Source organism: Canis lupus, chromosome 7, assembly GCF_003254725.2.
Source record: "Canis lupus dingo isolate Sandy chromosome 7, ASM325472v2, whole genome shotgun sequence".
Lineage (NCBI taxonomy): Eukaryota > Metazoa > Chordata > Mammalia > Carnivora > Canidae > Canis > Canis lupus.
Window position 1 is genome coordinate 16195897 of NC_064249.1, and position 15705 is coordinate 16211601.

A 15705-nucleotide genomic window follows, 5' to 3' on the forward strand; every position below is an offset into this window, starting at 1 on the left:
GGATCAGTCACTCAGTATGTGTGATTGACTCTCACTTCTGACTGCTTTTCGCTGTCTCCCTGCCACCACCCAGGTCCATACCACTGCAGTCTCTCACCTAGAATAGCCTCCTCATTGGTCTCCCTGCAATCCTACCTCACTGGGCAGCCAGGATAATCCTTTTAAAATGTAAATTGGGCACCTGGGTGGCTCAGTGGGTTAAGCATCTGACTTTAGCTCAGGTCATGATTTTGGGGTCCTGGAATTGAGCCTCACATGGGGCTGCATGCTCAGTGGGAAGTCTGCTTCTCCCTCTCTCTCTCCCCCTCTGCCCTCCACTCATACATGCTCTTTTTTTCAAGTAAATAAATAAAATCTTTAAAAAAAATGTAAATCAGGTTACATCACTTAAAACCCTCTAATACCACCTCATTGTGCTTTAATTTAAACCATATTTTTTTATTGTGACCTGCATGATCGACTCTTACTACTTCCATAAGCTCATAGTGTTTTTCTGGAACGTTCTTCCCTTGGATATTATCCTGGGCTGTTTTTTTTTTTTTTTTTTCCATGTCTTTCCATGTTATTCCAAATATCTCCTCCTTACAGAGCTTTCTCTAACCACCATCTGATGTAACTACCACTCTGTCACATTACCCTGTTTTTAAAATTCTTTATGCTTATCCCTATCTGAAATAATCTTTTTTATTTATATGTCTGTGGCCTGGCCTCCCCCAACCACAGTGCAAACTTCATGAGAGGAGAAATCTTGTCCACCTTGTTCACTACATCATCTTGACAACCTAGAATAGTGCCTGTATATAGTAGATGCTCAGCTAATATTCATTAAATGAGTACATGAGCAAACTTTTATTTCTCTAGAAAGCTTAGGCTAATTCAGTCCTTGTCTGCTACAAATATATCAAGAACCCAACTTGGGCTAATAGTGATGGGAAAGTGGAAAAGGGAAGAGGAGGAACAGTGAGCTTAGTATGGTGGCAAGAGTTCTGGATCCTAGATGTTAGATTGTGGGCAAGTTACTTAACCTCTCTGTTCCCTTACCTATAATGGAAGCTGGTGGCAAATGATAATCTCTGAGTTCTTTTCTAAAATACTCTGATTCTGTACTAGTTGAAATAGTTCAAACAAGGATTAGCACATGCCTTTTATTTTTGTGAAGAAGATTGTCCTGCTTCCTCTGTTGTATAGGAAACTTATGGCATTGAGTGGCCCTTCATCTTTTTTAATATCATGAACCAATATAAACATATGAACGTGGAGAGGTTAATAAACCCTGAGTCTGACTCATTTACAAAGCACTTTTAATGCATGATTTCAGTTAATCCTCAGGACAATTGAAGTGAATGAAGTAGGCAAAACAGGTGCTATCTCTCTAATAACAAAATGGAGATGTGCCCAGAGTCACTCGGCTCTCCTGGGCTGGTGCCCTGTCTGCTGTGGCATATTGCCTCACTTCTGATGGTTCACCTAGGCTCTTTGTAACCAGACCATTTGTGTCCAGTGACACCAGGAATGTCTGAAGCCTCTCTTTTCTAACATCAGATTGTTTCATGACCAGGTAAAAGGTGTGAGCTCTGTGATGATGGCTACTTTGGAGACCCCCTGGGTAGAAATGGCCCTGTGAGGCTTTGCCGCCTCTGCCAATGCAATGACAACATCGACCCCAATGCAGTTGGAAATTGCAATCGCTTGACAGGAGAATGCCTGAAATGCATCTATAACACTGCTGGCTTCTACTGTGACCGATGCAAAGACGGATTTTTTGGAAATCCCCTGGCTCCCAATCCAGCAGACAAATGCAGAGGTAATGTAGCCATCAGCCAGGTTCTGTCACAGTCATACTAATTTATCCCGAGAATAAATTGTGTGGACTCTTTAAATACTTACAGTTGTTTGGTCTGTTCAAAATAAAAAACTAACAAATTTTAAATTTTTATTTAAATAGTAAAATAAAGAGAAACATTAAAGAGAAAAAGGTGAAATTGATTTTAATTTATAGTTTATTTAACCTAATAGATCTACCATATTATTCATTCCAATGAGTAATCAATAAAAAATGATTGAGATCTATGCTCTGTTTTTTCCATATCAAGTCTTCAAAATCCAGTGTGTCTTTCACATTTGCTGCATATTAGACCAGCCACATTGCAAGTGCTCAGTAGCCACAGGAGACTAGTGGTTACTGTACCGGTCAACTTCATCCAAAGAATCTGTATTGTTTATATGTTAGTATTTCTCTTAGGTGATTTGCATCTTTTTCTGTCTCTATCTTCCCACCTTAGCTTGCGCTTGCAATCCCTATGGAACCGTAAAGCAGCAGAGCAGCTGTAACCCTGTGACGGGGCAGTGCGAATGTCTGCCCCACGTGACCGGCCGGGACTGTGGAGCCTGTGACCCTGGATTCTACAACCTGCAGAGTGGGCAGGGCTGTGAGAGGTGAGGCACCAGGTGCCTTTGCTGGAAGTAGTCTTCACTCTTTTTATTGTGAGAGATGGATTTTTATGAGTTATCTATAATAGTAGTCTTGATTTTGTTCAGGAATTATTTGAGTGTCTAATTCAGGCAAGGTACCCTTAGAGGCAGTACTGGACAGTGGTAATGAAGCTAATGGGAGAAAGAGTGAAACGAAGCTGCTCTGGTTGTGTCAGTCACCTGAGTGACATTTAAAACACTACAAATTATGAGGTGCTTTCTGAGATGCTTAGAGTCAGATCCTCTAGGGCTTGTAGCCTGGAATTTCTATGTTCAACACTTCTGGTCAGCACCTAATGTCAGGTTGGAGAGCCCCTTTGTAGTGGTTTTAGGAGTAGAATAACTGTGGGTTAGGTTAGAAAAAGAGGTTCTGAGTAGAACTCATGGAAATTACTTGAACCTCAGGTGCTTAAAAACCCTTAACATTTTGTATTAATAGCCTTTTAGATTCTGTTTTCCAATACAAATTACATCAGTTCTGTGCTGAAAGGGGGTGAAGGTTTGCTTAGAGTCTGTTTTTCTTACTAGAGAAATGTCACATCTTCATTTTCAGGTGCGACTGCCATGCATTGGGTTCCACCAACGGGCAGTGTGACATCCGCACTGGCCAGTGTGAGTGCCAGCCTGGCATCACCGGTCAGCACTGTGAGCACTGTGAGGTCAACCACTTTGGATTTGGACCCGAAGGCTGCAAACGTAAGGAGCTGGGAGCATAGAACTCTAAGTCTTTCCTAATCCCAGTTAGAACCACAGTCTCTCACCAGCTCAATCTGGCCCCATGGCTTACAGTCAAGGCTGCTGACCTAGTCATCAAAAATGCTCAACTCAATGAAATTATCCTTTTCTAAAACTGGGGATTGAGAGCTTCTATAGTTCCTTTACAGCCGCCTTATTTACATCTTCTCATATAGTGTTTCTGATTCTTTTCCAGTCTTTTGTCTTTCTGAGGAAAATCTCCCTTTGATTACTGGGCTTTCCCACTGTACTTAATGAAACATTTCTGTTGATCACCTCCTTAGAGCAGATAATGCAACAGTGAGAGAGACTGCTCACAACTTACTTGTTGGTTGACTTACTGGCTGCAGTTGCTTCCCACCCTTGGGGCCCTTTTGGTACGGTTACATCTAAACATCTGCTTCTCCTTGGCATAAACACTTGCCTGGAATTAGGCCTCAGAACAGTTTGGTGTTTTGCTTTTTGAATTCCTTCATTTCTCCTGTGGAATGTAGCATAAATCATTGACCCAGTTCAGAGAACAAAGCGAGTCAACAAACTATAAAATAATGCAAAATAAGTATTCTCATTTGGGTTTTCTAGTTCCTTAGTGAGAGAAATATTAAACAGAGAGGTGAAGGTAGAGAATTCTTAATGTGCATAAAAGGACACTGATTAGTGTCATGGACTAATTTCTATAATTACTAAGTATCACATGAAATATGTCCCCTCCAAGGGATGCACATTTTACTTTAAAACTCACTTTTGCTTTAAAAATCTTTATTTTCCCTACTGAGCAAACTTAACCAAGTTCTCATAATTTGGCCTATTTTTTTTTTTAAATCTACTTATAATAATAGTACAGTTTATTGATATCAATCTGAGTTAAAAGAAAACACATTCTTCCTTCCTTTGTCTATCACAGACTCTTTTTACTTTATTCTGCAGCCTGTGACTGTCATCCTGAGGGATCTGTTTCACTCCAGTGCAAAGATGATGGTCGCTGTGAGTGCAAACAGGGTTTTGTGGGAAATCGTTGTGACCAGTGTGAAGAGAACTATTTCTACAATCGGTCTTGGCCTGGCTGCCAGGAGTGTCCAGCATGCTACCGGCTGGTAAAGGATAAGGTAAAGCCATCAGCAGTGCATTCACTCACTCACTCACTCACTCACTCATTCATTCATTCATTCATTCGTTTGACATCAAATGGCTACTTCCTGTGCACTTAGCTCTAGAAAACAAGTGATGAACAAGATAGGCATGGCCTCTTGTCTTCAAAGACTTATATTCCAGTGGGGAGACAAATAATTAAAATTAAAGCAATGCTAAGTGAGATAAGTACTAGAAAGAATGCAAACAGAATAACTGGGGGAACTACTTACATAAGTCTTCTCTAAGGAAATTTATTTAGGGTGAGATCTTAAGAATAAGAGGAAGCAAGGTGAATGAGAAGTGATGGGTAGGCTGTTCCAGGCAGAGGAAAGGTGGAGGGTGTCTGGAGCCTGAGGAGGGGGTGGCTAGTGATACGACTGGAGAGATTGGTAGAGACAACTCATGTCACACCACATCAACCATAGTAAGGGATTTAGATTTTATTCCAAATCCAGCATGAATTCACTGAGGAGTTTTAAGCTGGGAAATCCAGTTTATATTTTAAGAAGAACAGTCTGACTGCTATGTGAAGAATGATGGTTAAAGTGGGGCAAAAGGGCAAGCCCAGATTGCACTGAGTAAGTATGCATGTTTGGAAGGCAGGGCATTGGAGGGGGCAAGGTTAGGGAAAGTGAATCACCAAGGGTGCATCTTGGGATTTTTGGTTAAGGTAGCTGGAGGAACATTGTTCATTGAAATGGAGGTGACTCGGGGGAACAGATTTAAGAGAAGAAACTCAAGAGTATAGTTTCCAATGTTGAGTTGAGACACCTAGCAGAGAACTGAGTGGAGATATCAGGAAAGTGATCTAAAACATGAGGAAGAGGTCAGAACTGCAGAATCCTCAATATGTAGTGTTTCATGTCAAAGGAATGGGCTTGATAGTTTTTCTCTTGAAGCCAGAGAGATAAAAACTACCCACGTTATCTGTTTAAAAATGATATACAGGAATATATAGACCTACATATTTATAGAGTGAGAGCCCCTTGCTGATTGTTCCCGCAGGAAGTACAGCTGAGTTCTTCAGGAATATCTGGATGTGCTACCTTTCCCTTTTCTTCCTGCATTATGTACAGGTTGCTGACCATCGAGTGAAACTCCAGGAATTAGAGAATCTCATTGCGAACCTTGGAACTGGGGAAGAGGTGGTGACAGATCAAGCCTTTGAGGACAGACTGAAGGAGGCAGAGAGAGAGGTTATGGACCTCCTGCGAGAGGCCCAGGATGTCAAAGGTATGTACGTTAAACAGAGGGTAACTACTGCCCCATGGCCCAATCTCTAGACATGGTTATTTAGTATGACCTCATAAAATTCTTCCTCAATTTTTAAAAAACTATTCATAGAATATGGATTTTTAAAACAATATGTGAAAATCCAAGAACTTGTTTTAAGATACAATAAGCAAAAAAAAAAAAAAAAAAAAAAAAAAAAAGATACAGTAAGCAAAAATAATTCTCCCAACACATCAGAACTATTGGATGTTAAAATTCCAAATGTTGGGACGCCTGGGTGGCTCAGTGCTTGAGTGTCTGCCTTCAGCTCAGGTTATGATCCTAGAGTCCTGAGATCGAGTCGCACATCAGGCTCCCTGCGTGGAGCCTGCTTCTCCCTCTGCCTGTGTCTCTGCCTCTCTCTCTCACTGTCTCTCATGAATAAATAAATAAAATCTTAAAAAAAAAATTCCACGTGTTGTATAAATCTGTCCCATTATAAAGTTTTTTTTTAAAGTTTGTTTGTTTGTTTATTTATTTATTTATTTATTTATTTATTTATTTATTTATGAGACACACACACACATACACACACACAGAGGCAGAGACATAGGCAGAGGGAGAAGCAGACTCCATGCAGGGAGCCCGACATGGGACTCAATCCCCGGTCTCCAGGATCACTCCCTGGGCCGAAGGCAGCGCTAAACTGCTGAGCCACCCGGGCTGCCCTACAAAGTGTTTTAAAACAATTTTTAAAAATTGTGAAAGGGGGCAGCCCTGGTGGCGCAGCGGTTTAGCGCTGCCTGCAGCCTGGGGTGTGATCCTGGAGACTCGGGATCGAGTCCCACGTCGGGCTCCCTGCATGGAGCCTGCTTCTCTCTCTGCCTGTGTCTCTGCCTCTCTTTTGCTCTCTCTGAATAAATAAATAAGTAAATCTAAAAAAAAAATTGTGAAAGATATGCACTTCGAGTGCATTATTTTAGGTAGAAAATTTTAACTTGGATTTTTCTGTCATCCAGCAAGTGAGAATTTATTTTAGGCACTGCTTTATTTCCTTAGGAAGGACCCTCATAAGGAAACATTGTAGTCCTCAATTGACCTAACAGCTAGCTACTAAATATAAAAAGCTAGTATTTATGAGAGATTAGAAATTAGTACCTACTTATGAAATTTTCTGTCTAATAAGTAAACAAATGTGCTAATAGCATCATGTAAAAGCATTTATTTTATATTATGTGTATATTTAATGTCCTTTGCATTTATGGCTCTCCTCTGTATATTATCCAATGAGACTTATGCAGAGGAGCAGAGGAGTTGGCTTAAGAGTTAGAAAACAATTTATTTTAAAGTACTTTATTAACTTTAAAGGTACCTGAGTTTGTAAAACTCTGAAAGTAAGAAAAAGTTATTTTAAATTATTTACTTGCTTTTTAAATCACTTTTTAAAAAATTGTTTATTTTAGAAAGAGCAAATGAGCTAGAGCAAGTGAGTAGGGACAGGGACAGAGGAAAGGGAGGAGACAGTCTCCAGCAGGCTCCCCACTGAGTGAAGAGCCCAACGTGGGCTCACGACCTTGACATTGTTGACCTGAGCCAAAATCAGGAGCTGGATGCTTAACTGACAGAGCCACCCAGGCACCGGCTAAATCATTTGAACATTTTATTTTTATTACTTACCCTGAATTAAGTTTTTTTCCTAAATTGAAACAAATCCTTTTCTATACTTACTGAATACCTGGAGTATACCAGGCACTGTGCTAAAAATACCAGTAATGAAAAGATAAATAAGACGCTGCTCCTTCTATTGAGGTACTTATCATCTGACTGAGGTCACTTTTGTTTAGAGGCTTTCTGTCTCTGAGATACAGGTGTTCATAGACACTCATAGTAACTGTGCATTAACATTAGTACACTTGGGGCCACAATGATTGACCCTTTTATGGAGTTTATGAATCTACCCATTTGGAGTTAGAGAAGTCTTCCTATCAGATTATGGGTCAACAAAAACTAGATATATTACTTATTTCTTATTGTAGGTATCCCTAACATATATAACTTTGATTTTTCAAAATTCTTGAAGTAAAGAAGGAAGTAATTAGATGCATCTGGTTTTGGTTGGTTTAATTTTTATGAGAGTCCAGAAATTGTTTTATAAGGTAAATTTTTAGGAACGAAGAATAAAATGAGAGGTCAATAGTTTATGTTAACTTTAGGTGTGTGTTTGGTTTTTTTGTGCTGTTTTTACATTTTAAGTGTTAAACATAGATTAAGAAGAATTTAAATGTTTCCTGTTCTGTATAAACACAAGTGGTTTTTGTTTTAGCTTGTTCATCTGTTAGCAAAAGCTTTTTACGCACGTTTTTCCATTAATGTATTCTCTTGTAACAACAAGTTCACATCTGTCCTGCCATGTACATTGAGGAATCGAATGTGGGGTTATCATTACGTGCAGATCAGTTCACCTGAGAGATGGGGTCTAGCCCGCAGCTCTGGCACCAGCACTGTGAGGGCATGAGAAGAGAAAGGGCGGTCAGCCAGCACTGCTCCACATCTTGCTGTGGCCCCAGCAATGTCCAGCTTCCTCTGGCCATACTAGCTACCTACTTTCTTCTATCCCAGCTTTGATAAAAGCCATAGATGTCATACCTTCCCTTGAGCCACCTGAAAGGCGGGAACATCACAGACTGCTGCTTCTCATAGCTTGGGGAGCCCCATAGTGAGGCTAGGGTTAAAGTCTACTCCCACTAAGACCAGATTCATGGAGTTCCTGGCTGACCTTTCTTACTTGGGTTCAAACGAGCCACAAATCACAATATCTTCACAATGATTTATCCTTTCAAACTATCCCTGAGTATTTATTTGTAGTTTAAACTCGTGTTTATTCTGCAGCTTTAAAAGGAGATTATATGGCGCAATTAGGTTTTGCAATTAGAAGGCATTTGAAGTGATCCTACTAGTTAGATTATCTATTCTCTTTTCAGTTACTGTTGTTTCTCTGAAGAGCTGGCCAGAGAGATTGGTATCTCGTCCATTCCTGAAGGTCTAAAGGAAAGGGGCTTTTGTAACTTCAGTGCTGCTTATGCTTCCTGAGTCTAAATGATGTTCTATGATTTCAGCTTTTTAAAAATCTTTTGTTATTTTCTTAAAAATCTCGAGATTACCAAAGAGTTGGCTAATCAAGCAGGGCCACTGTGTATAGTTAGGCGAGTGTCACACTGCACCAACTTTGCATGTGTATTTCGTGGCCCTGCTTGCAAGATGCTGTTTTCCAAACTCATCTTTCAAACTTTCATCTTTATTGATTTTAACTTTGACCTCTCATCTTTCCACATTCCTTGGAAAATTTAGATGCTAACTCTGAGCATTTTGCTGAAATAAGAACTGATCAATTTTTTAATAGGACTTAGTGGTTCTTGTATATTAATATACTCTCATGACGTGAGAATTTTAATAATGACAATCATATTTACACAGGTATATACTTATCTTTTTATTTATTAAGGCTTAGGTATGAGATTTAAGTTGAATGGGCATAATTAGTAGAAAACATTTTGAATGGAATATTAGCCATTAGAAATGACAAATACCCACCATTTGCTTCAACATGGATGAAACTGGAGGGTATTATGCTGAGTGAAATAAGTCAATCGGAGAATGACAAACATTATATATTCTCATTCATTTGGGGAATATAAATAATAGTGAAAGGGAATAGAAGGGAAGGGAGAAGAAATGGGTAGGAAATATCAGAAAGGGAGACAGAACATAAAGACTCCTAACTCTGGGAAACGAACTAAGGGTGATGGAAAGGGAGGAGGGTGGGGGGTGGGGGTGAATGGGTGACGGGCACTGAGGGGGGCACTTGACGGGATGAGCACTGGGTGTTATTCTGTATGTTGGTAAATTGAACACCAATAAAAAATAAATTTGTTATTAAAAAAGAAAACATTTTGAAGAACTCTGTATGAAAGAAATTACGTGGCTCTGTCAGGAGGTGGGAGGGGGCAGCAAGACTCCATACTCAGTCTTGTATTTAGTTTAAAATACAAAATGAATTTAATTTGCCATTCCTAATATTACTCAGCCTTTAGAAACAACAAATACCCACCATTTGCTTCGACGTGGATGGAACTGGAGGGTATTATGCTGAGTGAAATAAGTCAGTCGGAGAAGGACAAACATTATATGGTCTCATTCATTTGGGGAATATAAAAAATAGTGAAAGGGAATAAAGGGGAAAGGAGAAAAAATGAGTTGGAAATATCAGAAAGGGAGACAGAACATGAGAGACTCCTAACTCTAGGAAACAAACTAGGGGGAGTGGAAGGGGAGGTGGGCGGGGGGTGGGGGTGACTGGGTGACAGGCACTGAGGTGGGCACTTGATGGGATGAGCACTGGGTGTTATGCTATATGTTGGCAAATTGAACACCAATAAAAAATAAATTTATATAAAAAAATAATAATAATTTGCCATTCCTCAACATCTGTTTTGAACCTGTTTTTTTCCCAGTTTAAAAAAATGTCCAGCTCTCAGGGCTGATAGTGCTTTTAATAACATTGTGTTTTTATGATTAAATCTGGCATGTGCCAGAACATCAACAGCTTTCCTTCCTCAGACATTTCTTGGGTGTCTCCTCTTTGCCAATCACATTGAGGATATAGTGACAAGTAAAAAAGAGAAGCTTGTAGTCCAGTGGAGCAGACGGACACAAGATGGGAGATAGCATGATAAATGTTAAGAGTGGAGGGAGACTGGCACAGTAAAGACCAAACAGTTCTGCCCATGGGCTTGCGGAAAGCTTATCAGAGAGTTCTGTGTTGGGAAGGAATAAAGTTGTGCCTCGGATTTCATGTGATATATGCACCACCACCACCCCCCCCCAACTTCAGGTAACTTATGGACTTTCTAATGCAATGCCTTTGCAGATGTAGACCAGAATTTGATGGACCGCCTCCAGAGAGTGAATAGCACGTTATCCAGCCAAATTAGCCGTTTACAGAATATCCGTAATACCATTGAAGAGACTGGAAACTTGGCCGAGCAAGCACGTGCCAGGGTAGAAAGCACAGAGCAGTTGATTGAAATCGCATCCCGAGAACTGGAGAAAGCAAAGATTGCTGTTGCCAATGTGGTGAGTGATAGGGAAGGTCTGAGGCTGGGGTGCAGGAGTCCCCTGGTAATTTGTAGCAAGTCTTGCCATTCCATTACTGTTCAGGGAATGCTTCAGTTAAATTGACTCTTTGTGTCTTTTTGTCTCTAAACGTGGAGCAAGAAAGCCTCCTTGCTCATAGTCATTAAATACTTATCACAGAGTGGATAAAAACCAGTGGACATCTGGGTCCTTTCTCTACCTTTGTTTCTTCTATGGCATTAGTCACTTTAAACTTCTTTTATCCTCTGATGAAAATAGAAATAGTAATCTATAACCAGGGATGCTAATATTAGTGAAAGATCTTTGAACTAATGAGACATTCTTTTTGCTAAATAACACTAATACAAATCTGGTTTGGGCACTTGATTTATTAAATTTACATAATTCAGTCCTTTGAGATTAGTGCTTTGTTTATTTCCTCTTCAGTCAATCACTCAGCCAGAGTCTACAGGGGACCCAAACAACATGACTCTTTTGGCAGAAGAAGCACGAAAGCTTGCTGAACGGTAACCTCCAGATCCCTGTGTCTTAATGGTTAAGCTATAACTTTCCTTATGGTGTGTACATGTTGCTCCCTCCTTTACCCATGCACACTTTGCACATAACCCGCCTCTGCAGAGGTGGCTCTCTTTTCTGAAATGTTATCGGCTATGTGTGCTCCTTTCTTGCCTCTCCTTTGAAATTACAATATTTACTTTGAATATTTGAACATGATGCTTTGGAGGGAAGTTATATTTGCACATCTCAAAACCATAGCATTTTTAGATTTTTAATTTCAAAACCTTAAAGTTGATAACTAAGAAGCTCAGTTGAATTTAGTAATTTGTTTAATGTTTAAAAATTTTAATACATGTTTAACTCTTAGATTTTAATAGAAAAAAATTTCAAATGGTACATTTGAAATTTCAAATTGTACAGTGAAAATCAATCCAAGAATACAGACTGTGTCATTCCTCCTTTTTATTTTTTTAAAAGATTTTACTTATTTATTCATGAGAGACAACAGAGAGAGAGACAGAGACACAGGCAGAGGAAGAAGCAGGCTCCCTGTAGGGAGCCTGATGCGGGACTTGATCCAAGGACCCCAGGATCTTGGATCATGCCCTGAGCCAAAAGCAGATGCTCAACCACTGAGCTACCCAGGCACCCCATCATTCCTCATTTTTAAAAGATTTTTTAAATTATTAAGTATAAGGTAGTTTCTTAGGAAAAACTTTAAGTTGTAGGAGAACATTAAATTGAAAAAATGTGTTAAAGTAGTTGCTAGAATGTAAACTTAATGAGGGCTGGTGTTTTTGTGTGTTTTATTCACTGCTGAAGTTCCAATACCTAAAACCATGTTTGGGATATAGTAAGTACTCAATAAATGTTTGTTGAATGAATTGCAGAGCAGGGATCCCTGGGTGGCGCAGCGGTTTGGCGCCTGCCTTTGGCCCAGGGCGCGATCCTGGAGACCCAGGATCGAAACCCACGTCAGGCTCCCAATGCATGGAGCCTGCTTCTCCCTCTGCCTGTGTCTCTGCCTCTCTCTCTCTCTCTCTCTCTCTCTCTCTGTGACTATCATAAATAAAAACTAAAAATAAAAAAATTTAAAGAATTGCAGAACAGTTAGTAGACCTCATGAGCATGGGGTTCTTAAGTAAGCCCCACGTTAGAATTTGAGCCTCATTATTCAGAGCAATTACTTTGACTTTTTGCTTTAACATATACTCTCTATTCTTTGTAAATGTAAATGAGCTGTGTCATTTAGTTCATAGAACACTCATGGTTTTACAGATTTTCTGATTAAAAAGATTAAAAGAAGCTGACAACATACAGAAATATAATAATAAATAAATTATTATACACATAGGGTGCCTGGGTGGCTCAGGGGTTGAGCGTCTGCTTTCAGCTCGGGTGTGATCCTGGGGTCCTGGAATCGAGTCCCACGTCGGGCTCCCTGCATGGAGTTTGCTTCTACCTCTGCCTCTCTTTCTCTCTCTCTCTCTCTCTCCAATAAATAAATAAAATCTGCAGGGAGCCTGCTTCTCCCTCTGCATATGTCTCTGCCTCTGTCTGTCTCTCATGAGTAAATAAAAAATCTTTTAAAAATTATTATGCATATGAATATATAAAGTAATTCTAGTATCTTTCATATATGATTTTTGAAAGAACATTTATTATACTGAAAAGGAATGGCCTCATACTTCAGTGTGAAATTGTAATATGAAATTTTAGAGCTGAAAAAAAAACCTTAGCAGTTCCTTAGCTGAAATTTGCATTATTTGGCTGGATTCCCTGTTGACCTGTTGCTTTCTTTTTGGTGTTGGGTTGCTTTTCCTTGCCAGTAATTAGCTTGTATGTGAGAAATCTGAATAGTTGGAAGCTGTTTCAAGATTATGTAGTAACAGAACCAGAATAAGGATTAAACATTAGGTCCTGGGTTTGTGTTTATGTCTAATAAATGAGTTCTTGCCAGCATAGATGGTTTTATAGATAAATTATTCTTAAATGACTTTATTTAGAAGTAATTTTTTAAAGAAATATAAACATTTGCCCCTATAAACTTAAGTGGAAAATGTCATTTGGAAAATACTATTTTCTCAGATTATAGAATGCTATTTAAACTTAGCTCCACTGAAATGGTTGCAAAATTCATAAGATTTTTCAATATTTACAAAGCTCTGTTCTCATGAGTATATGTATACATAATAAGATAAGCATTACCTAAGTTCTGCTGCTTTCCATATTAAATAGTCCCATTTCATGGTTTATTTTTTCTTTTATGTTATACAGCCATAAACAAGAAGCTGATGATATTGTAAGAGTGGCAAAGACAGCTAATGATACATCAACTGAGGCATATAATCTGCTTCTGAAAACACTGGCAGGAGAAAATCAAACAGCACTTGAGATTGAAGAGCTTAATAGAAAGTGAGTATCATTTAAAAGTGGTTTATGGCCCTTGGTTGTTCTTGTAAATAGCACCAGTTCAATGAAAAGTTAAATGCTGATGGATTCAGGGCATGCATTGGTGCAGTAAGATTTCTTTTGTTAATCATGCTTTTGAAATGGAGCAGTAATTAGAGCAGGGGATGTAGAGCCACAGAGATTTTATTGGGTCCAATTCCTGTAACTACCGAGAAAGGTAATCAACTAGCTATGATACTTAAAATTCTGCATAAATGAAAAAAGAGACAAAGTATCAGAGTTAGTAGAAAAAATGTACTTGAGCTACAAATATTTTAAAAGGTGTCCAAAATAAGAAATATCCGATAAACCATATAGTATAAATAGAAGTGATGAGATGAAATCTAAGCTATGTTGGCATTAAATAATAGCATTTTCTCTGAAGTTTTGGAAATTCTGTTGCAGTGATTGGAACTAGAATGAGTGTGGTTAACATTAAGATGCCAAAAGCAACAAAGTTTCATTAAATTGTTTATTCCTTAGGTATGAACAAGCAAAGAACATCTCAGAGGATCTGGAGAAGCAAGCTGCCCGAGTACATGAGGAGGCCAAGAGGGCTGGAGATAAAGCGGTGGAGATCTATGCCAGCGTTGCCCAGCTGACACCTGTGGACTCAGAAGCACTAGAGGTATGGGGTGGGCAGCCTGTGTGCACCAAGTATTGGTTGTCACTGCCATCACCCATCCATAGTACTCATCCTCGCCCCCCAAACACACACACACACACACACACACACACACACTCTGCTCGAAGTCTGGGTAAAAGCTGTTCTGACTGCCCTATAACTATCACTAGTACCTACCTCCTTTGTCCTCCAACTGACTCAGTGGGAAGTGGTAATGTCGAGTTCCGTTTCCAATATGTTAACTGAGGCCAAGAATCCTGTGATTATAAAGATTAAACAGCAGCAAAGACTACTTTAATGGTATGAATGATCACTCCTAAATCTTTAATATAAATCTAAATTATTATATATTTGCATTTATTAGAGCAGAGTATACCTAGACTGCTAGGTCCAGACACTATCTGATTGAGAACAAGAGAAATAAAAGAAAATGGTTTAGGGGACTCGTGGGTGGCTCAGTAGGTTAAGCGTCTGCCTTCAGCTCAGGTCACAATCCTGGGGCCCTAGGATCAATCCCACATCAAGCTCCCTGCTCAACGGGGAGTCTGCTTCTCCCTCTGCCTGCCACTACCCCTGCTTGTGCATGTGCGTTCTCTCTCTCTCTCTCTGTCAAATAGATAAAATATTTTTAAAAATGATTTAAATGAAAGAACTATGTCACGATGCTGTCAGGCAGGTAAAATATTTGGGAATTGGTAGGCTTTCATTATATCTGTACTCTAATCATGAATCCTCATTCCAGGCTCTGTGTAAATGCTGTATTTTTTACATTAAACTTGAAATGTATTAAGTTTCACTTCTTACATCAGAGGTGTTAATTTTATTTTATCATAAAGGTATAGTTAGGTCTCTTCAGACATGTACATATTGTATGATCTCACATATTTGAAATTTGAGAATAGGCAAAACTAATCAATGATAAAAACCAGACCAGTGGCAGCTGCATTGTTGAAAAGGTAGATGTGGAAATTAATTGGAAAGAGATACAGGGAATTTCCAGCTGTGGAAATATTCTGTATCTTGATTGGGGTGTTGGTTACATGGATAAATATATTTGTCAAAACTCATTGTAGTAAGTGCTGTGCATTTCACTATGTGTAAAGTATACTTCAATTTTTTTAAAAAGTCCATAAAATATTTTTTTAAGATTTATTTATTCATGAGAGACACAGAGAGAGGCAGAGACATAGGCAGAGGGAGAAGCAGGCTCCCTGCAGAAAGCTTGATGCAGAACTCAGTCCTAGGACCCCGGGATCATGATCTGAGCCAAAGGCAGACACTCAACCACTCAGCCACCCAGGTGCCCAAGTCCATAAAATCTTGACCTGTGCCATTCTTTTAAAAATATCTGAGTGGTAAGTGTTACAGAGTTACTAAGCCTACCTTCTCATCAGTTTCATTGTTTTGTCTAAAATGTCACAGTCTTA

General features: G+C 39.2%; 1 protein-coding gene across 1 annotated transcript in view; it reads left to right on the plus strand.

Moving 5' to 3' along the window:
• The window catches only part of LAMC1 (laminin subunit gamma 1), a 117986-nt gene that overhangs the window by 91665 nt on the left and 10616 nt on the right, over positions 1-15705 (plus strand). Inside the window, exons 14-22 of the mRNA XM_025430038.2 lie at positions 1559-1804; positions 2283-2436; positions 3026-3168; positions 4135-4313; positions 5415-5571; positions 10478-10683; positions 11131-11210; positions 13480-13617; positions 14137-14281. Of these exons, the coding sequence (XP_025285823.1) occupies positions 1559-1804; positions 2283-2436; positions 3026-3168; positions 4135-4313; positions 5415-5571; positions 10478-10683; positions 11131-11210; positions 13480-13617; positions 14137-14281 (1448 nt within the window). The remainder of the gene's footprint in view (positions 1-1558; positions 1805-2282; positions 2437-3025; positions 3169-4134; positions 4314-5414; positions 5572-10477; positions 10684-11130; positions 11211-13479; positions 13618-14136; positions 14282-15705) is intronic.